This window comes from Pristis pectinata, chromosome 24, assembly GCF_009764475.1.
Source record: "Pristis pectinata isolate sPriPec2 chromosome 24, sPriPec2.1.pri, whole genome shotgun sequence".
NCBI classification, from domain to species: domain Eukaryota; kingdom Metazoa; phylum Chordata; class Chondrichthyes; order Rhinopristiformes; family Pristidae; genus Pristis; species Pristis pectinata.
In genome coordinates, this window is record NC_067428.1 from 10,069,539 (window position 1) to 10,092,846 (window position 23,308).

At 40.9% G+C, this 23,308-nt stretch overlaps 1 protein-coding gene across 6 annotated transcripts in view; it reads right to left on the bottom strand.

Moving 5' to 3' along the window:
* Positions 1 to 9,924: 9,924 nt before the first annotated feature.
* sema6bb (sema domain, transmembrane domain (TM), and cytoplasmic domain, (semaphorin) 6Bb) overlaps positions 9,925 to 23,308 on the bottom strand; it is a 426,944-nt gene continuing 413,560 nt past the window's right edge. For 4 of the 6 annotated variants that reach the window (XM_052037846.1, XM_052037845.1, XM_052037844.1 and 1 more), the window contains one exon: positions 9,925 to 18,761. In XM_052037846.1, coding sequence (XP_051893806.1) covers positions 17,749 to 18,761 — 1,013 coding nt within the window. In that variant the 3' untranslated portion in view covers positions 9,925 to 17,748. The remainder of the gene's footprint in view (positions 18,762 to 23,308) is intronic. The other 2 variants (XM_052037847.1, XM_052037849.1) reach the window with 2 other exon arrangements.

Consider the following 23,308-nt stretch of genomic DNA (forward strand, 5'->3'; position numbering starts at 1 on the left):
AAACGTGTTACAGGGTTGCCATCTCCAAGTCAAGTAGCCTAATTTTTCACACTAACTAAAAACACTACTGATTTTCCCTGTCCAATTTTCTTCCTTTGACTGAGTAAGTACAGAACCGCACTTACACTTGCTGCCTACTACTTAAGTCAGGTGCAAATGCTTCATCTGAACACCCATTTAGTGCCAGCAGAGTTGCATAACCCCACCTGGTTCTATTGTCAACTGGAATAAGTACAGAGAATGCAGGAAATTCTTTGTTATTATTTATAACAGCTGGAGATACTCCTCTCCTAAGAGTGATACCTAGGTTAACACAATTAAAAGTGATATTCCTGAGGTGAGTGTTATATTGAGCCCCCATCCATCCTTTCAGAAGGTGGTGAAATATCCCATGGAAATAATAGGAGGAGATTCTTCCCCCAACACCACTGTGTCCTACTCAATAATTATCCTTTCACAATTAACAATAACATGGTTGATGACATCGCTGTTTGTGGGACAATCTTGTGTGCAAATTGTCCAATGCATTTCCAATTAGAGTCATAGAGTAATACAGCATGGAAACAGGCCCTTTAGCCCAACTCATCCACGTTGATCAAGATGCCCATTTAAGTTAGTCCCATTTGCCTGCATTTGGCCCATATCCCTCGAAACCTTTCCTATCCATGTGGCGGTCCAAATGTCTTTTAAACATTGTTATTTGTACCTTCCTCAACCACTTCCTCTGGCAGCTCATTCCGTATACGCACCATCCTCAGCATGAAGAAGTTACTCCTCAGGTCCCTCTTAAATCTCTCCCCTCTCTCCTTAAACCTACGCCTTCTAGTTTTTGATTACCTTTCCCTGGGAAAGAGACTGTGAATCGGAGAAGTAATTTTACCTTTCTGGCAAAAGATTTCTTTAGGATGTCAAGAGGTCATGAAAGGTGGCATGTAAATGTAAACCTTTCCTTCTATATAATTTTAATTTCTGTAAATCAGTACTGCGAACCCTGCCATAGTAGTAGGGCAGCTAATACTTAGTGAGGTATTGAAGGGTATCACAAAATGCCAGTGCTAAGACACATTTCCAAAGATACAAGCCATTGGGCTGCGTAATGCTTCTTTGGCTCCATGCAATCCCTATCTCTACCATTCAATATACATCCATAGTATTAAACCACTGGTGTGTTATGAAGAACATTATTTCACACCTGCTAGAGCTTTCACAATCATTACAAAACTTTCACTGTGCACTGAAGTGCAATATTAGGCTGGACAGTGGAACCGTAATTACCATCAGTTTCCTGGAAGATTTCAAGGTGCCACTGTTGCTTTAAAAGCCAGAGATAGAACAGTTGTTGTGACAGATGCCAAGTCCAAATGTTGCATGTCAGCTTTAATTTTCTTAGTGAGCTAAAACTTCCACATGTACAGCTTCTCAAATGAAGCAAGGAAGTAATTAATGGGTTGCCTCCAAATCACTCCTCTCAGCCTTGTGTGATTGCCCATGTCTTTTTAAGTATTCTCAGCAATGGTTGCAAGCACCTCAACGATGTGAAAAATCAGTAAGGAAACTGAATTGAATACTCTTAAAGCTAATTACCTGAATGCTGGATTGCAAAGAACAGATGAATTGAAGTGTTGCTCTTTCAAAAAGATCCACTCTTTAGCAATGAAGGTAATAGCAGTTTCAGTATGTGCTGTTCATCCACTATAGCTGCAGAGATTTTTGTTAACTTTTTCCTTTCTCCTGAAAGAACTGACTCTGTGCCAATACCTCCCTCAAGAATCAGTGTTCATATGTGAGCCCAGTCCATCAGTCCGATCTCATGCACTGTTCATACACAGCAACTAGAAATCTGTAGATTGATCCCATCTGATTTTTCCCTTTGTGTCCTAGGAATATAACCAATATAACCGGTGAGAAGCAAGGAACTGCCAGTTTCTTCTCCTCCTAATCTTACCCTGTTATCTTTGGTGCTTCAAGGATCTATCCTTATCTTTCATTTATTGTACATCAACATTGTAATTGTTTAACTTTTAATGGTTTCTGCAAATTTGTGAATATCAGCGGGCTGCCCAAAAACGCAGCATCATTTTCCATAAGTAGTGGGCCGATGCTTGTTTTCAAACATTTCCTAGTCCTGCTGGAGTCATCAACCTGCTATGTTACCTCCGTTTCTCTCTCCACAGATGTTGCCTGACCTGCTGAGTGTTTTCAGCACATTCTGTTTTTAGTTCAGATTTCCAGCATCTGCAATATTTTGCTTTTCTATTCTCTGCAGACTCTGCCATGAGCTCCATTCCCTAACAATGAACTCCACCTTTCTCCCAGGCAACCCTATGAAGCTGAATCTAATCATACAAACACATGAATTAGGAGCAAGAGTACCCTCTAGGCCTCTTGAGACTACACTGCCATTCCGTAAGATCGTGGCTGAACTGATTGTAACATTAACTCTGCATTCTTTCCTGTCCCTGATAATCTTTCACCCCCTCAAGAATCTATCTGCCTCTGCCTTAAAAATATACAGAGTATATTGGATAAGAACATGAATAGGAAAGTTTTAGAGGGATATGGGCCAAACGTGGGCAAATGGGAATACCTCAGGTGGGCACCTTGGTCGGCATGGATGAGTTGGGCTGAAGGGCCTGTTTCCGTGCTGTATTACTCTATGACTATAACAAAGACTGTGCTGCCACTGCTGTTTGAGGAAGAGCGTTACAAAGAATCATGCCCTTCTGCGTGAAGAAAAATTACCTCATCAGTCTTAAATTGGTGACCTCTTATATTTAAACAATGTTACTAGTTGTAGTTACTCCCACCAGATGGTCACATGAATGTGCAAAGAATAGAGGAATATGGACATTGGGAAGGCAGAAGGGATTAGTTTAGTTGAGCATTTATTACTCATTTAATTAGTTCAGAACAACATAGCGGGCCAAAGAGCTGTTCCTGTGCTGTACTGTTCTATGTAAGAGGAAACAACTTCACCACACCCACTCTGTCGAGACCCCCTCAGGATCATTTACAACCTTGTTGTATTTAACCTTACAATGAGGTTCCATTCACATTTCTGAACCAAGATCACAAGATCCGTACACCTGATTTGGCCTGGCCTCTGTTCATCTGCTGTTGAAACCCACATCTATGCCTAAGCTACCTCTTGATACAACCTAATCTGTCATCTCTCACCCTCTGCACCCTACTGCTTTTTTCCTAGCTCACATCAGGTCCATTCACACCATCTATGCTTGTGAACCACATTGGCTTCTGCTAAAGAAGCATCTTGATTGTAGGATTCTTGTACTCGTCTTCAAGTCCTTCCTTCATCCCTCCACAGTAATCTTCCCCACTCAAACAATCATCTGAAAAATCTGCACTCCCCAATTCCAGTATATTCTGCAAGAGCAGCAGACCAATCAATGCCTTTGTGCAATAGAATGCTTTATTTCACACCTTAATGTTCCACGTAGTGACGTAAACATTAGCTGGTCAAAGATATGTGTTACTGACAGTGACCACTCAATACACCAGTGGCACACAATGATAGCATAATGAGACATTGTAAGGAAACAATTAACTCAGTATTCAATAATGCAGTTTGATAAAATATAGGCACTACAAGAAGGGTAAGTTAGTAATACATTACCAGGCCTATTGGGAATACTGAGGTACATGGTTAATTTTTACAGTCACAGATTTAAAAGAACAAATTTGAATAATAATCATTGATCAAAGCAAAAGTCAGCAGTGAGATGGAATACTCTTCACTTATCCTGATGAGAACTGCTCCTGTTCCAAAAACACTCAAGAGGTTTGATACTGTCAAGGACACAACAGCCCACTTGATTAGCACTCGATCTGCCAGCCTCTTCACCACTGGCTGAAGTGTATACCATCTGAAGTTTCTCAAATCTGGGCTACTCTGACAGCACCTCTCAACACACAACCTCTCTCACTGGAAAGGATAAGCATAGCAGATGCACAGGAATATGGTTATCTGCACAGTATCCTGACTTGAAAATATATGGTCATTTCTTTTTCATTGCTGGGTCTAAATCCTGGAACTCCCTACCCTACAGCATTCTACCTTCACCAGTTCAAGGAGGTGGCTCATTATCATCTTCTCAGAGATGGGCAAAAAATGGTGGCCTTGCCAGTGACATCCCATATGAAGAATATTAATTTAAAAAATCAGACTCCTCCAGGTTAACATTTTGTTCCTGACCAGAAACAAAAGATGGACACACTAAAAAGTTTTTGCTCTCAATAAGTTATGAAAATATGTTTGGGGTTCAGCTAAGTATCATTTGTAAAGAGGCTTTGGAATTACAGTAACGTGGAATTATTGTGTACTTTGTGCTGCTTGCTGTTTTGGGCGATTATGATGTTCAGTAGTCCTTATATTATGGCAGGGTACTTGAAGGCAGACTTTCTTAAGAAAGTGTCAATTGTGTTAGAAGTCTTTGAAGAGTAAATCTGAGCAGAGATACTTGGGATTGGCTGTGAGCCAGAGTGAGCACCGAGTTTTCGGACCCTGCACAGGAGGTCTTGCTTAAGACACAGGGACACACATCTTCCTCCAGAGATATTTTCAGGAGGCAGTGGCAAGTAGCAGGGGTAAATGTCAGGAGTGTTGCTCCAAGGACATACAATACATGAAGGAGTTCAACAATCTGACAGTGGTTCTCAAGATGTGTGAGTTCAAATGGTCCCTCCTGTCCACTGCACCATTAGCCCCTAACTGCTACTTAATTCACCTCATCTCATCACATACCTACCAACACCATCTGTCAATTGATACTCAATCCTGCAATTATTTTGTGCACACATCGCATTCTTGCAAATCTTGCACTCACAACTTGGAACTTGCATTCACTATCAGCTATTCAACCAAGACAATCAAAACCACATCAATGACACACTTCCCTGTTTTTTGGAGGAGATGGTCGTGCACATGATACCATGGGAAAGAAATAATGTGGGGAAAATTATGCCTGTGTGCTTTAATCTCTAACAAGGTGACAGCGTTATCCATCATGGGAAAGATCATCACTGAGAACATGCCCCAGAGCAATGGATGGCGAGAGGATCTATATAATGAGCCCTCCTTCCCTCAGTTCTCAGTATTTTCTGAGTGAGAAGCTACCGATGGTGTCCCCTCTCTTGAAATACTCAAATCCTTGCTCCCATTTCATTTCACATGCACAAGCAATGGAGCCTTCCAATCTGAGAAGAAGGACAACGCTTACCCAATCTTATCCCACAGTCAGCAGCTTGGAAGTGACAAAATACATAATTTAGAGGCTTTGGAGAAGAACTTGTAAATGGTGAGGCACCAGTCACATGAACAGCAGCCAGAGCTGGTGCCATGGGCTAGGCTGCAGATGGTGGTTCATGGGTATACATATCCATATGTTTGATGCATTGGGAACCCTGGCAGAGAAGTTGTGTTCAATGCCAAGGAGCATGAGCAGCAGCTTTGCACAGAGCCTGAAGCCTGCTCTTGGTGTCATCTCCAACATCACACTAAGTGGAATCCAGCATGACGATTGATGTCACAGCTTGTATTACAGCATGAACAACTTCTGTCAGAGATCTACATGTTGTAGTAGAAGTTGATTATTAGCTTGCAAACTCAAACTACTACCATAAGAGGGCTGGAAATTGGCTTTAAAAGGGGCCACATTAATCCATAAATTTATCCTCTAACGGGTTACAAGGATTGCTGAGGGGAAATGGTTAAGAATCCTGGTGTCCTCTCTCAGGGTGGATGCATTCTTATTCTCATCCTTGCCAAAGCCTTTCTGGTTGTTTGTCTGCTGACTACCCCAGGCTGAGATGGTGCAGTCAGAAGCTGCCACACTTGGACCGAGAGCTGCTCGAGATCCCCTTCCAAGGCCATTTAATTGAAGGTCAGCAACCAAAAAACACTGCAGCCACAGGGCAACCAAATATAAAAGAGCTTAGTGACATGGTGTCATGACAACAACCTTTCCTTCAATGTCAGCAAAACAAAAGAGCTGGTCATCTTCAGGAAAGGGGGCGGTGTACACGCACCTGCCTAGATCAATGGTGTTGAGGTCAAGAGGGTTGAGAGCTTCATGTTCATTGGAATGAACATCACCAATAGCCTGTCCTGGTCTAACCATGTAGATGCCATGGCAAAGAAAGCTCAACAGCGCCTCTACTTCCTCAGGAGGCTAAAGAAACTTGGCATGTTGTCTTTGAAACTCACCAACTTTTACTGGTGCACCATAGAAAGCATCCTATCTGGATGCATAACGGCTTGGTATGGCAACTGCTCTGCCCAGGACCGCAAGAAACTGCAGAGACTTGTGGACACAGCCCAGCACATCACGGGAATCAGCCTCCCCTCCATGGACTCTGTCTATACCTCTCACTGCCTTGGTGAAGCAGCCAGCATAATCAAAGACCCCACCCACCCAGGTCATTCTCTCTTCTCTCCTCTTCCATCAGGCAGAAGATACAGGAGCCTCAGGGCACGTACCACCAGGCTCAAGGACAGCTTCTATCCCACTGAGATAAGACTATTGAACAGTTCCCTTATACGATGAGATGGACTCCTGACCTCACAATCTATCTTGTTATGACCTTGCACCTTATTGTCTACTTGCAATGCACTTCCTTGTAGCTGTGACACTTTACTCTGTATTATGTTATTGTTTTTACCCTGTACTACCTCAATGCACAGCGTAATGAATTGATCTGTGTGAACGGTATGCAAGACAAGTTTTTCACTGTACCTCAGTACAAGTGACAATGATAAACCAATACCAATACCTATACTGCAGCAACCAGGAGCACTTCTGATAAACAATTACATTTATATAAATGGATTGGAATGTACATTTAATGGCTTTTTAAAAAAAATATTCTGTTCAATGAGAATGAAATGATGAGCTGATATAAAGGTAAGGCAAGGATAGTACGAATGTGCACTTGATGTTATTATCATTCATGAGGTGTTTGATCATGTAGAATCCAGACAGAAAGTGATTGTCCACATTGCAGACTCCTTTCCTGTTCCTGTTCCTCCATTTCCTGCTTCAGTTCCAGTTCTTTTGACCTCCTTGCTCTTCCTCCTCTTGCTGGTGTTCTTTGGATTGTTCTGCCTTACCTGATGGTTGGTAGCAAGGACTGTTCTCTCATTCTGGTCTGGTTGTGTAGTGTGGAGCCATAGAAACATAGGTCCTTTGGCCCACTGAGCCCACACTGACCTTCAATCACCCATTTAGACTAATCCCATTTTATTCTCCCCACATTCCCATTAACCCTTACGACTCATCTGCACAATAGGGGGAATTTACAGAGGCCAATTAACTTGACCTACCAGCCTGCACGTCTTTGGGATGTGAGAGGAAACCCACGTGGTCATAGGGAGAACAGGCAAACTCCGCACAGGCAGCACCGGATGTCAGGATTGAAACCAGGTTTCTGGCACCGTGAGTCTCTATTAGCTGCACCACTGTGCTGCTAACAAGCAGCAGGCCACCTCATGTCTGGGTATCCACTCGGCTGAAAATGCAGGGCTCCCACAGAGTAGTCCAGGCAATGGACAATGATCTGAGGGCACAGTTAGAGTGATCTATAATTTTCTACATGGCAGCATGGCCTCACTGTGAATATATGCCTTGATCTTGAACTACGTCATGAGGTATATCAAAAGGTATTTAAAATGAGTGAGCATTCATACCCATTCAAGATGAGTATTCAAGGTGGGTATTCAAGATGAATGCAGATAGAAGAAATAGTGCCTGTACAATCGGCATTCATTTGCATGATTTGTGCCTGTGGTTGTCCACTAATTGCACCTTGTGGCAGTGGAATTCCTGTCAGTTCAGGAAAATGGTCGACCACGTGGGATGTCTGCTGGGCTATGGCCCCAATGGAACCCTGCAACATGTGCGTGTTTGCCATCCAGGAGATCCCTTGCTCTCTCTCATCAGTCATGCTATCAAATCAACATGGCACACTGATTTATATGAGGAGCTGCTGTACAGCATACACCAACCATTTGTCAGAGAGAAGCACACAAAGCAGCATTTGTTGTATTTCACTTCAGAAGTGTTTTCATGTAAATAGCACCCAATTTAAAAAAAACTTGGCTACATAATGCTTAAAGATTAGGCACAATAAGCCAAAATTTAGCTTTCAGGATGCTTTGAGGTTAACCATACTTCAATGGCATTCTTTGTTAACTTATTTCACAAGTTTATGACCAAAATGTTTAAGTTTACTCTCTTCTTAATCCTAGTTTAAGGTCCACTATAACCAATAGGTTTCCAGAGCTAATATGCTGCACAATCAGTATGATTTCAGGGGAGCTCTGTGGCACTATCACCGGGATTACAAAGATAATTTGAACACAGTATTAATGTGCACATGGGCTTACAGTGTTATCACGTTGTGCATTCAGTGGGTTTATAAGTATAATGTACTGTGGAATTAGTGCGAATTGAGAAGTCATAAACATGTTGTATAATTGTTAGATTGACGTCGATAAAATTCTGTACAATCAATGGGACAACATTGATGAAGTTGGATTGCAGTGAGTTAAAAGTTAAAGTTAGTCATTTAAAGGAAAGAGTAGCAGTTTTCAGAAATTGCACTTGGAGAACATTGCAGAGTGTGAGTGCGCCTTCGTTACTTACAAATCTTACACTTATGTTGGTCCAATTCTTATTTCATTGGTCCAGAACATCCCAAAGCATTTCATACGCAATAAAAAAGTATTGTTTCCAATACTGACCCACACTGGAAGTCCTCACACTGATCCCAACATTAGCCACAGGTTATTCTTATTTCATTTTTTTGGTACAATTGATTAGCTTGCCAAGTGTTTGAAGGTCTAAAACCAGATGACTGAACCACATTTACAGTGGCACAACTTAATCTCCTGTGGCATTAAGAATGGGTGGCAATTCATCTCTTTTAATGTCGAATAGAATTACAGTTGAATTTGCAGCACAAATAAAGGCCATTTGTCCAACTGATGCTTTTTGTACTTATGCTGACACTAATCTTTTCAACATCCAATCCCACTATCCTGTCTCCTCTTTATCTACCCTTCTGTAAAATGTATCCATGAAATTCCCCACAGTGTCTCCTTGTGGTAGTGAATTCCATATCCCAACCATTCTTTAGATAAAGAAGTTTCTCCTGAATTCTCTACTAAATATATTGGTTTGTACTTTAGACTTATGGCCTCTAGTTTTGGTGTCCCTCACAAGACGACAAAATGGAGGTCAGAATGGTTCACAGTACTCCCAAATACATCGCATGATGTGAAATCTTTAATGTTCATAAGTTAACTCTCAGTGCCATATAAAGGAATATCATTCACTATAGGTGTTTATAATGAATTATCCGTGAATTATACATCAATAAGGAAATTATAAAAAAAAATACATTGTTTTGTGTAGTGTCTTGATACAAAAATATATGTGTCCAAAATGTTTGAGGGTGTTCTTGTTTTACAATCTTTTTTCATTACACTGTGGAGTAAGTTTCCACAATGAGCTTTTCCAGGTCTGGTACAACAGAGTTTTGCCTCAGCAACAAACAGTGAGAAGAATAACACCTATAGTATCAGAGTCACTTTTTTTCTACTTCCCATAACACCCGACCCATAAAACTACCAATCTAATGTCAGCATTAAAGTTCGTGCTAATTCAAGTCAGTAGGATGACCTGTGTTTCAAATAGCAGCATTACTGGTAGACAGACATAAATTTCACCATGAATCAGGGAAAGATTATGAATCCATGTCAGTGCTGTGAAATATTCATGTTGAACCTACTCTGCCACTCAATCTCAATATACTGTGCCCTCAGTTATAACATTAAATGGAAAATAATGTCCAGCAACTGAAATACCACACTTGCAATGCCAATTATTACTAAAGCTTCCTTAACACAACACCCCACGATAAAGTGATGAAAATCCTGTATATATTCTATACACATTAAGCAAAATACAGACTGTCCAGGAATAAAGCACAGGCTTTGATGGGGTTGTGTTGTTTTTAAGTTACACAAGATTGAAAACAAACTGCGAATTGCATAGCTATTTGTTATACACCCCAGAGTATCATACAGGACAGTGCTGAAACACTGTATTAATGCCATGTTACATTTTTACTATATTGTATCATCAGAACAGCAAAAAGTAAAAGAAACTTACAACATCAGATTTTTTTTTATTATGTAGGACCTTTATAAGCATTTAAAATTCACATTTCAGAAAGAGAACACAATATTTAGAAAAAAAAAGCCAGTGCATGTCTGTTTCAGAAGTCAAGAGAGACTGGGACAGCCTTTTACAAATAGGGGAGAAATACAAGTGGACCTTTGCACAATACATTAATTTGGAGAAGAGACACGGCCTAGTACCGAGAACCCTAAGTTGCTGAGATGGATAGACAAATCCTTGTGCATGCAAGATCTCTGTGGCCCCTTTTAGAAAAGGGCAATTGGACATTTCCATTCTGTGCTCCATTTGTTTCATTCTATTGTGCTAACGTTTTTGCCCATGTCCTAAACAACTCTCATTAAAATCATTAACTCAGAATAAAATGCCTAAAAATTGAGATTCATAATGAAAAGCAGTGCATTCCATTCTTGAAAGTATGATTAAACAACGCCTAGCACCATTGCAGCTGAGAATGCCAGTTAGTCACCAACTCAAAGATTTAATTAGAGATTTACCTGATTCTCAAGACGGTGAGAATTACTTTGATCAATTCAGTAGGGTTGACTGTTCATTGATTATTCTGTCAGTATGCAGTGACAGTAATGGGAAGCGCAGTCCAGTTGTACTTATCTGACTCAAACAGTTAGATACATTTTCACTCATGGTCTGCAATGCCTGTTCCAATTTCAAGTACATTAATCTCTCTACTCTCTGGAAATTTCAAAAGAATGGTGGTTGTATGTTTTATCAAATACATTCAACAAAAATGGAAATTTTGAACTGGGGAGAAATTCAACTCAAGGTTGTCTGCGTGGTGCCTAAAACATGTTTACCTGGGATTAGTAAAATGGCAGATCTCACTTGATCCATTAATGCCCGAGGCTCATCTGATGCCATCTTCCAGCAGATTTGCAAAATGGGTTACCTGAAACAGGTTGAAGGCTGCTTGGTTATGGGCTATTTTGGATGTATCTTGGATTTTCAACAGGCTGACTCATAGTGAGATTCACATGGCCACCAAAATGCCTGTGGAATCTCAGTTGGCATGGTTATCTTGAGGATCCACAGACTCTTTCACTATACAGGTCCTCCCCAGTTTACAAATGCCCGATTTATGTACAGCTCGTACATATGAATGAGCATTTGGGAGATCGGTGGGATGGATTTGCCGGCTGCTGTGGAGCTGCAGGCACCTTCTGCCACATGGGAACTCGGCTCACGGCCGCATTTCCGACTTGCGATCTGTTTGGGTTATGAACAGTTCACAGGAATGGAACCCTGCCGTAACCTGGGGATGACGTGCGTAAGGAAATGGAGCTGAGCTCCATCCCATTCGCCACCTGAGCACACTCCATCAGCTTCACCAGGCTGTGTTCAAAGAACAAGAGCTCAGGATGATTTTTTTCTCTTTTCTGTTGTTGTTGAGTGCACTGAGAGGAACTGCAGCCTTCCAGTTACTGCCCTGGTCAAGATCAGCAGGCACAGAATAGGTTAGGGTTTACATCTTAGAACTTAGGTTTGTTACTCAGCCCCACACTAAATGATGTATTTACCCACTTAGAATTGTGAAGGAAGAATTGATCTGTTCTGATTATATCCTTGGTTATCTTAAAGCAAAACAATTACCTGCAAACTTTAAAAGTAAACTAAGTCTCACCTGGAATCTTTTTCATTTCCATGATCAACATTTGAGAATCAGTTTCTTTCAAAATCTGAGCAATCTGAAAAATGTACATTTTTCATAATTTTGATTTCATGAGTTGAGGGACGTTTAGCGTTGGGGTAAAGAATATTCATCTGCATCAAGGACATCTGATTAGATGCAGTATAGGCAGATACAGAGCAGGATCTCTCTAACAGACATATTATGTGCCTGAGATTCATCCTCAGAAGCTGCAGCCAATGTGACATTTTCTGGTTCTTCCTCTCACCACCTCCTGGCGAGGTAAAACTTGTAGCACAGGAAGCAACCAGTCATTACACCAATGGTAACCTTGAGGTACCATTTCCCCGCTCTTACCCCACACCCTTTCATCATTTTCTTCTATAATGGTTTATCTAAGTCCTTCTTGAATGCAGTGATTGATTTGGTATTGTGGCCTCCTATAATGTGCCTAGTATTGATAGATTACCAATTTAGTGCCAACTGGATTCTTACTTGAAGGTAGTTTTGTGTTGTGGGTACTTGTCAACAAGAAACTAAATGATAATAGAGCATCCTCATTGTTAACAGAAGATAATAGAGGCCCTGCAGGTTCTGTTTATTCCCAGAAACCCTATGAGATGTGTTTTTAAACTTAGTACATTTTCAATCAGCAAAACAAATAAAAAAAAATAAATTTCCTAATTAATAGTATAGTCATGAGTGACTCATGTGCAGAGCTATAACGTGTTATTGTATTAATGTTATATGTATATGGAAGGAGAGAGATAGAGAGAGAGAGAGAGATTGGATTTTTAGATGGTATATTGCACACAATGTAACACTCTTATAGCTACTTGTGAATGACAACAAAATGCAAACAGATCAGGAGTAGATTTGACAACAAAGGTATTTCATTATAAAGAAGTTTCATTATCATGGGGTTTTACTCCATAAGCAAAAATTGAATTACATATTGTTGTTCCAGTCCCTTTGTAAAACAAGAAAACACACTGACACACAAACACACTCACACAAACGCGCACACACAGAGCTTCCCATTAGAACTGGGAGAATTTTTTTCCTTCAAAGATCTCAACACCATCCAGCTTCCTCCATATTCTGAGCCAAGGGCATCTCTAAAACCACCACGATTAACAGTCTGAGAGCAGCAGCAAAGAGAGCTGTTTCAAAAGAAGTCGGTTTGATAGAGTACCCTCCATGTTTCTTTCTAAACTGCAACATCTTGCTTTTGAGTGGCACTGCATGCAATGGCCATAGAAAGACACTCCTCAACAAGAAACGAGCAAGTGACAGGCTATCCTGCAACTCACACCTGTGATCTATGGCTAGAAATCAAGTGCTAAACTACTGAAGTCCCCTTATTCACCTCCCCTCCCAATATTTTTAAGAGGGAGGTGTGGTTATTATATCTTGTCAGCCCAAAAATTATTCCAATAATGGGCTTTCCTTTCAAACTAGCAGCATTTTCCATCCTTTGAAGACCAAACTAGTTCCCAAAACAAGCGCTTCTCAGATTTGCTGGTAAAGTTCATCACTTATGCCAATATCATTGAGCATCAAACTGGATTTTCTTTTAACAGGTCTAACGTACATCATGTGTGGACCAACCAATGAGCAAAGTGTATGGTAGGTCTAATATGGCCTGTAACAGTAATGATGTGGATCCAACTGGTGCCCAAGGAGACTGATTTGGCAGCCTTAAGGCAAATTGTATTTATTCTCCTTTGCACATCATGCACTAACAATTATAATTAAGCAAATAGGTTGAAGTAAGCTCTGACTAATGACAGAATCAAGCTCCCAGTTGTTTAATTAGGACCATCATGAATCTGTCATAGAATGTTAATTTTTGTCAAGTGCAATGGAGGTAAACGATATACTATTTACAAGAGAAAGGCTGGCCCCCAAAGTCTTGTATCCAGACTTAAGAGTCTTGGCCGAGCTCAGAAACAATGCCCAGAGTGCCCTGCTTGGCAGGTTGGGGCAGATTGTTCAGTTTGGCTTGGGTATGTCTACATTCCATGCCCAAATCTAAGCCCATGTCAAAAGAATTTTGCACAGACCCACACAAGGCATGCACAGCACCATGCAACGCAAGGAATGAGTAAGCTGGCGGAGAAGCAACACACACATTTTGTATAATTGTTAATGATCAATTGCATATGGGACCAGGCCTGGCCAGCGTTCAAACATCCTTCAGTAGGCTCATCAGAGTTCAAGATTAACTTCTTTCTGGAAAGTTACCTGCAAAATAAATTTTGACCTAACAGATAAAGTTATAAATAGAACTATTGATATTTAAGTCACAGTATGATGAAAAAAAAATTCTTTATGATGTTACAAAATAGTTCAAATAGTTTAAATAATCATTATGATTGCCACTAGTTGTAATTCCTCGGCCCACTCGTTGTTACTTAATTCCAAAATTAAGCTACTGGACATTTTTCAGACTGAGTATAAAGCAGAAACACTGAGTCTGATGCAGACTATTGCCACCAAACTGGAAACAATGCTGACTGAAATGAATGGAAAATAAATAGTATGGAGCAGGAAGAATGACACATCTTTCATAGAACAGCCTGCTGGCGGTATATATACATTCTGATGGTATGCTCCTGCCTCTCACCCATTAGTGATGATTTTATCCATGGACTGATTTTGCACCACTAACACAATGTCTTGGTTGCTCTACGGCCATTGAATTGAAACATATTATAATTTGGCTTATTCATCAGCCATTTTGTCCGTATCATTGTTCTAGTTTCCCTAATGGAAAATTACCACATGGGGAGCTGTGGAATTAACACTGGCCTTAGAATAAAGAGCAAGGCAGTGTTGTCACTGATATCAAGGCGCTACAGGTAAAATTGTACCTGAGCCAGGACATTTTAAATTTGTGCCAATAGACTACTTGTGTCACAATAATATATTCATCAGTTTAAATTGCTTCTGTCACTGCTTCTGCCAGTGACTGACCTGCAACCACTAGTGTTGTACTGGTCAAAACCCTTCTTCTAGACGCGACTGAGTGCAATGGGACAGAATCGTAATTATATGGCTGGGTTTTTTCACAGTTCATTTGGGCGTGGTATGAACATTTCTTGTGCCCTTCATTGTACTCTGCTGAATTTCCAATGACAGCACTGAGAGTAAGTGTCCTCAGTCCCCTAACATTTCTAGATATACCCTACCTTACACAATGTGCAGTTCATAAATACATGAATACTGAGAAAGTCTTTCACAGTCATTGCAAAATTCAACCATTACACCATCATCAAAATTATCAGTGCTTCTAAAATTGTACTTTATCTAAAATTTTATAAAATGACATCTTCTCCGTGAAAAGTTTGTGCTTGCATTCTGCTACAGTAACTACGTCAGGACTCTTACTGCTGCTTTCCAGGAGCTCCTCTTGGTTAGATTTTAATAAGAAATGGAATGTGGGGTTTGCAAAGCTTTCCATTCCCACATTCAGTGTTTAAGAGGAGAGTTGCCTTTTGAACTTTTTGTTATGATTTTTGTTCAAATCTGAACCAAACTAAGTAAAAGAATTGACAAATAATGTTACCAGTCACTGTACTTTCTGTGTTTTAAGGGGCTGTGGCTACACAGTTTTGGAAACATCAGCATTGCTTTCCTTCAAATTTATGCTAAATTTGGATAGCTCTTTTATCTTATTGGATAGAATTAAATAAAATGCCAGTAAGTATCATGTATTCCTGAAAAATACATTAGCATAAATGATTTTGTTTCATGTCTGTTTGGTAGGGTAAAGGGAAGCAGACTGGATAACCTTGGGCAGAATCCAAGAGAAAGGAAATTTTGTCTACAATATTTCTGTGTGTTCAGCATCATTTTAATATCACACCATACTTAAGTAAAATGTTGCCCCACTGCCTCTGTTCCAGGATGCAGATGATACTTTCTAGCCAGTAACACCACCACAGTTGCCAGGAGATAGGGAAGCTGGTTCTGTGACATGAAGTCTACATAATAAATTCAAAGTTTATTACTTTGTAGTCTTTTTGGTTGAATTGCAGACAGATTTGGCTTTCCACAGCCTTTCTTTTCAAGTTAAAAAATGACTGATGTTTTCCTTTTTGCAATTTAGATTTGTGTTTTCTGTAAGGTGGCTGATGGAGGGTTACACTATTTTTAAATCAATTACGTGATTGGACATGGACAAGCTTAATGCTCATTTTAATGTGTTCCTTGGTAAATGATATTGGTGATTTAACTTAAGGGGGCTTGTGGACAGTGGTACAATTAATCTCAGAGCCCTGGGTTCAAGGACAAAATCAGTCAATATTTGTTCCCATTTTTGCTGATCATTCAGTGACTGTTGCTTGGAATTGTATCTAATCCTGGTTGAGTATAAAATTAAACTCACCTGAAGCACCTTCTGTCCTTTAATAGACAAGTATTCATTGGGTAATTTGTGAGAACTACAGTTATATATGACACAGTATCATTGCTTTTATCAGAAGAGAAAAGGGCAGCAGAAGAGATTTGGAGAAAATGTCTCCTATTAATATTTGGGGAAGACGTCAGCTTACTTGAATTCTGTCCATGTCTGCTCACTAGACCACTATTGCAACCCTATGAGATTTGGTGGTTGTTCATATTGGTGAGCTGCATTACATGGGGCAGGCGAATAGGCAATATGACAATCTTATCTTGTAATTACCATTTTAAAGGGACTATAAAGATCAGAGAGCCCCAAGGGTTTATATCCACAAATCTCTGAAGATGGCCAGGAAAAGTGAAGAAAGTTTTTCAAAATGCTCTCAGGATCGTTGGCTTTGTACATAGCACACTAAAGGATGGAAATCATGATTAATCAGTCAGGGCAAATGGAGCATTGTGGTTAGTTTTGGGTGTTAAAGTTTAGGAAGGGTGTCAAGGCCTTCAAGTAGCTGCTGAGGAGTTTAATTGGAATGGTGCTGAGAATGAGGAACTTCAGTTATTGGAGACACAAAGAAGCTGGAAGAAGAAAAGTTAAGGGATTTGTTCATGAGGGGTCTTCACAACCAAAACAGAGAAATTGTCTTCTTTTGTCAGAAGGGTCAGTAACCAGATGACTTGGACATGGGGTAATTGGCAAAAGAATGAGAAGTGACTTGAGGAAGAAATCATTTATGCAGTAAATTGCTTGGATCTGAATGCACTGTCTGAAAGGGTGGCAGAAGCAGATTCAAAATAAGTTTCAAAAGAAGTTTGAAGAAGTGTTGGAGAGATTAAGGAAAGGCAAGAAAATGAGTCTGAATAAAAAGTTCTGCCAAAGAGTTGGTGTGTGTATGTTTGTCCTCATAGCCTGTGTCAATCTACGATTCTGATACCGAAAGAATGCATTGCTGTAAATCTAATCTGCATAAATCTGAAATTAAGCCCAATGTAGCTTGTCCAAACAAAGGATCATGCTGAATTGGTTTCAGCAATGATATAAAGTAACAGTAAATCAGCTTTAGAAACTCATATAAGGGAGTCTAATGATTTTCTGAAGTGCACAGCCAGTATCTTGTGCAGTTGGATTTTATTTTATTAGATTAGCAGTAATAAAAGTCTTGCTGTGAAAAATTGTAAGAATAATTGCTAATTAAAATTCCAGGATAACTTTTCTCTCTTACTATGGCTCCTGAAAAGGCAGCAGTAAAGAGAAATCCAGTAAGATTCCTCAGTAATTTTCTCCCCTACATCCTTCTGAAGCTCATGTATTTTTTTTGCAAAGGAAATAAATCCATTATTTTGAGGACAGGTCTTTGTTGTTTAAGGAGGACTGTTGTCTCCATGCCCAGTTTTCCTCTAGTAGTTAACTTTTGCTTTTAAATATTTGTCACACATTTTCACAAAGATTAATGAAGAAATAGGAAAGCAGAATGTATCTCATTTTGCTGAAGGTGTCCTTTCAACGCCTGACTTTTTTGGTGCTTTGAAGCTTGCGAGGTCAGGTTGCCCGGTGACGGACTGGACTGACTGATGGAGATGTACGTGGTGCACAGTCACTGGGTCCTTTCTCTGCAGAGCTGTTGAACTTTCCCCTCTGTTAAATGTTTGACTCCTCATGTGCTGTGAGGGTATGGATGCATTTGCTTTCTCGTAATTCCACTGTGTGGAACAAGTTGGGTCATCCCCAATATAGTCTTGCGGCAATACGGGCGTGGATGCACCTCTTCTTCTCTTGGGGCTGTTATGAGGAGATACTGAATATTCCACAAAAGCATGGCTACCTCCGTTCCCACCCAAGGACGACCTATAGTGAGAACTTGGGTTGTCCAGCTGTTCTCTCATACCATGCGTAAGATAATGGTTGTCCATGACATCTTTACTGTCACTCACCAGCTCCTGATCCCGATGGAAGGAATGGCGGGAAGTTGGGATGACCCGCATGTTGCCAACGTGATGGGGCACTGTTTGGTGCGTGGAGTCAACGAGGATCATTGGTGATCCTGCGCACGACTGATCTCTCAGGCTTGCATTAATCAGGTTCTGATCCCACTCGCAGCTTCTGATGCCCGCACTGCGTTTCTGCTGCAGTGGCGTCTGTTCCGGCGTCGGGAGAACTGTGGAATCAAGGTGATGCTGGCTGGTTTTGATCAAGTTCTTCGACCAGCCATTCTGCATGAGAGGAGCAAGCAGGGTTTCCGGCTGCCCTCTGGAGCGACGTTCCACCATGCCACCGAGCTTGGTAACACTGACCACAGACTCGCTGTGAGAAAGGATGGTTTCCTTGTCTTTCCTCCTTGCTGTGTCTTTTTTGTCCCGGTGGCCAATGAACCAACAGACGCTGAACCCAGAGATAACAGCTCCGATCACAAAGGCAGCAATGGCTGAGATCACCAGGAGGTTGACAGAAACCAGACCGTTGGGCTCCTCGACAAAACTTTCATGTATCAGGCCTATGGTGGGAACAAGGATAACAAATTAACAAGCTGGAATCATTGTTTATTGAAGTTGGGCACCGCCAATCATTGCATATTATTGTCATTCCTTGATATTACAAGGTCAAATTTTCCATTTCATAATCTTGTCACTGCCCCACATGCAATTCAATTAACTGGTTGTTGTCATGTTTTATCTGTATCATGCTCACAAGGGAACTCAGCTACAGACACACTTCCTCCTATATTACTGTGCTGCCTCTGGTTCAGCCTGCACAAACCAGAGGAAACTATTGCCATTCTTCTTAAAATCATTGCTCCATCACTTACCCCACCACTACTCACTGTCCCCCAAAGCTCCTAAAGGGTGAAATCTTTCACCCTTTGACCCTTGACCTTTTTTTCATTTGTAGGATCTAAAATTCAATCTTGTTGACTCAGAACCGCTGGGAGTGGGGTTCATTGATTTTGAGTTCGACCATTCCAAAAACTTTGTCAGGTTCTTGCGAAGCTAGAATTTTGCTCCTGGATTGTCAACATCATCAGCCCCTACTGCTCAGTGCATTCTGCACCGTCTGCAATGATGTGATTTTTGTTGGATCTTTCCCTTGCCTGTTCACTGTAGTGTCATGGAGTCATAGTCATAGACTGATACAGCACAGAAATAGGCTCTTCAACCCACCGAGTCCATGCCGACTATCAATCAGCCATTTACACTGAGCCTACATTAATACCACTTTGTTATTTTCCTCACAGTGCACCTCAATATGATTTGGGAGCACAGAGGTTGGGAATTTCAGCTGAGGGGCAGAAATCTGCTGCAGCTGTTTTCCTGATGCCAGTGGTTGAGATGAGGTATCTGATGTCAGGCATTGTGCTGAGTTCAAATAGAAACCAAAATGGGCTGCTGATTGGCAACTGGCAATTCTACACCATCATCCCATGGTCAAAATACACCCCGTGAAGGGTCTGCCCACTCACCACCCACTGCGAACTGTAGGAGCAGAATCAGTCCATTCAATACCATGTGGTATGCTCAAAGTTTTGGTTCAATGGCAAGGTGGACCTGGTGGAGATTCTACTGCTGTAGTGACTGTAAGGCAATAATCCCAAGGAGTCAAGTGGACTGTTAACTACTGTTGTCTCCCGAGGATTTTAACACCTTTCCTTTTTAAATTCATTTTCTGCTTTCCTGGAAGTGTTGGGATCTCACAATCATGTACAGTTCTCTTGTACTTTAGGAGCAGTTATTATGCATAAGAGTCTAGACAATGGATATCACAGAGGACGTATGTTCATTGCAGTAGGAATGCCAGTCTGACAAATGGGAATGGGAACATAGGTTGATTGTTCTCCTCTTGAGTTCGCAGGCACTGTTAGTTAATTGATGTCTAGCTGATGCCAATGGAGACAAAGTAAGAATTAAACACAACCCTGTCTGTCTTTATGCATGGTAATACTGATGCCTTTACTCATGAGACTTCACACTATCAGGGAATTCTTAAATTTTGGTTTTGAGGGAAATATTGGAACAGAGTCATCTGATTTGACAGCATCATAGGGTTGATGGTATACTGAGAGTTTGCATCTTAACATTGATGCCTGCAGTTTCCATCAGGAGCCCTGTTAGTCCTCCATTATAATTAACCATGGGAAGAGACCAAATCTGATAGCACACATTGAGAACATTTTAAACACTTAAACAGGTTGCACCTGTTCTTAATTTAAACTCTGTCATTTCCCTCTTATAATTATAAATCCATCTGTAACCCTGTATTCGATAAAATTAATTAATGTTTTATGTTACACTCCATGGGGTGAACATTACTTAACGGGTCAGGTACATTATATTTCTCTAGCCCTTCTATGAATCAGGTAAGAAACAGATTTTTATATTATTGAAATTCCAAGCATTATATCGATTTGACTTTATAGCAAGCATCTATGCCTAACTTTTATGAACAGAAGTTTAATTAGCTCTTTTCCCTTGGGCATAGTTAATTTCCTTTAATCACTTAAGTCAAACGAGGCAAGTACATGAACTCCGTTGTAGAGGGATTGGTTTGTTTCCCTTTTCCTTATCAACCTTGGGGAACAGAGATTACTGAATCTTCCTGGAGATGTCTCTGACTGTGATTGATTATCTCAGCTCAAACAAGTGCTGTGGGCTTCTGATCATGGCCCATAAACAATGTTAACCTAACCTTCAGCGCTTCAATAGTTAACCACATCTTCAACCACCTCTCACCACTAATTGTTCACCATCCCACATCCCCTTATCCCCAACTCCACAATCCCTCCCGTTCCCCCACATAACCCCAAGTTCAATGGGAGCAATCACAACCTGTGCCTTTGATGATGCAATCTATTTCTTTAGACATTACTGTCCAGACTAAATCTGATTGGAAATCAGGTTTCTAGCTCCGGATTGCAATTACCATCCCAATTACCATTTACTTAAATCTGACCATGCTCTAAGACCCATTGCCTTTTGTCTCCATGTCCCCAGTGAAGAGGGAACCTTTTAACAAGATCAGGCACTTCATCGCCCCCTCTTCTAGGATTACACATTTAAAGCAAACATCCTCTACTAATTTCAAAATGAATGGGCACTATTGCTGACTAATGGGCCTTGTATGAGATAACTGGCACTTATCAGTTTGCAATATATAGAATTGGAGTGTTTGCAAACTGTTTTGTGTGTTTTTAATGCACATCTTCAATGTATGAACCTTGTACTTAAGTGAACAGATAAAATTAAAAACCAATGCAAATTCACTTTAGTTTCAAAACACAACTCTTGGAGCATGAATAAAATTGCTGGAATCATGCAGCAAGCCAGACAGCACTTAGTGAGAGAGAAACACAACGAATGGCCCAGATTTTAAGAAGAAATGTTGACACATTCCCTGCAGAACAGCCGACATTTCGCTGCCGCCTGCACAGCAACTTTGGGATTTCCATGTGAGTGCCAAAGTCCCAATGCTGAGGCTGGCTGCTTGCACTTCTTTTGTTGAATTTTCTTCAACCTAATTCCTCATGGAGCCCAGTTTGTGAGCAGAAACTCACGGGTATTCCCCTCTACTTGCAGTTGGGAACCTGAACAAAGATCCTGTACAAGGTTGTAAGGAGGGGGACAGTAGTGAGGAAATTGTAGCTAATTTAGAGTTAGATTGTTAAACGTGTTTAGGTACTCTGGGATTTTTTAATTTTACATTTTTAAAAGTTTTTGAATATCAGAAGTATTCAGAAGTTGAAATTGCTGAGTGCTGCAAAAGGCTTACTAAGTGGTACTTGGACAGGTATATGGATAGGAAAGGTTTGGAAGGATGTGGACCAAACATGGGCAAATGGGACTAGCTTAGGTGGGAATCTTGGTCGGCATGGACCAGTTGGGCTGAAGGGCCTGTTTCTGTGCCGTATGATTCTATGACTCTATACATGCTTAGTGTGGAATGGAATGAACAACATTACAGCTGTGGGCTGGTCACAGGAAACAAAGCTCAAGACTTCAGGAACTACGGAAACCCAGTTACACGTTTTCTTTTGTGTGTTGTGGAAGAAGAAGGTTGGGAGCCAGAGCCCAGATCAAGACCCCAGGGATTTGGGGGGCTTTCAACTGGCTGGGTGGATTTTTTCCAACCTGAAATGTTAACTGTTTCACTTTTCACAGGTGCTGCCTGACCTACTGAGTTTTTCCAGCATCTTCGGTTTTTATTGGAGATTGGTGCCTTGTTTGGGGAGAGGGTGGGTGGAAATTGGCACATATCATTTTGGGGTAATGGGGCATCAAGGGGCTTCGAGGTGTTTTGGGAAGTTTTGGGGTATTGGGGAGTTTGAGCATCAGTGAATGGGGCAAGCGGAGGGTTGGCGTTGAGATGGTGTGCATCCTTGTGTGAGGGATGAGAGGTATTCTCTATCTTGTGTTTCTGGGGAGTTCTCATAGAGCATTGTAACACAGAAACAGGCCCTTCAGCCCACTGAGACTATGCCAACCATCAAGCAGCCATTTTCCCTCATCCCGTTTTATTCTTCCTATATTCCAATCAACTCCCTACTCAACTACACTGGAGGCAATTTACAGTTAATTCAATTCACCTACCAACCCACACTCCTTTGGGACTTGGGAGGTAAACTGGGTACCCACAGGAAACCCTGGTGGTCACAGGGAGAACGTGTAAACTCCTCACAGACAGCACTGGAGGTCAGGATTGAACCCAGGTCGCTGGTGCTACGAGGCAGTGGCTCTACAAGCTGTAACACTGTGCACACACTTTGCTTTTTTACGTTTTGCTCAATATTCTACACATGGAGTCATAGGCTGCCTCCTCATTGGTTTAGACATGTGGTTCTCACAACAGGTTGGAAAAAGGCTCTGATGACAAGTCATTAACCTGAAACATTAATTCTGTTTCTCTCTCCACAGATGCTACCTCACGGGCTGAGTATTTTTAGCACCTTCTGCTTGCTTTTATTTATAATGTATTGGATAGACCTGCTTTGAAATGAGGAGCAAAAATTGAAGAGAGAATCTAAAAGAAAAGATATTTAAATAAATTGAAACT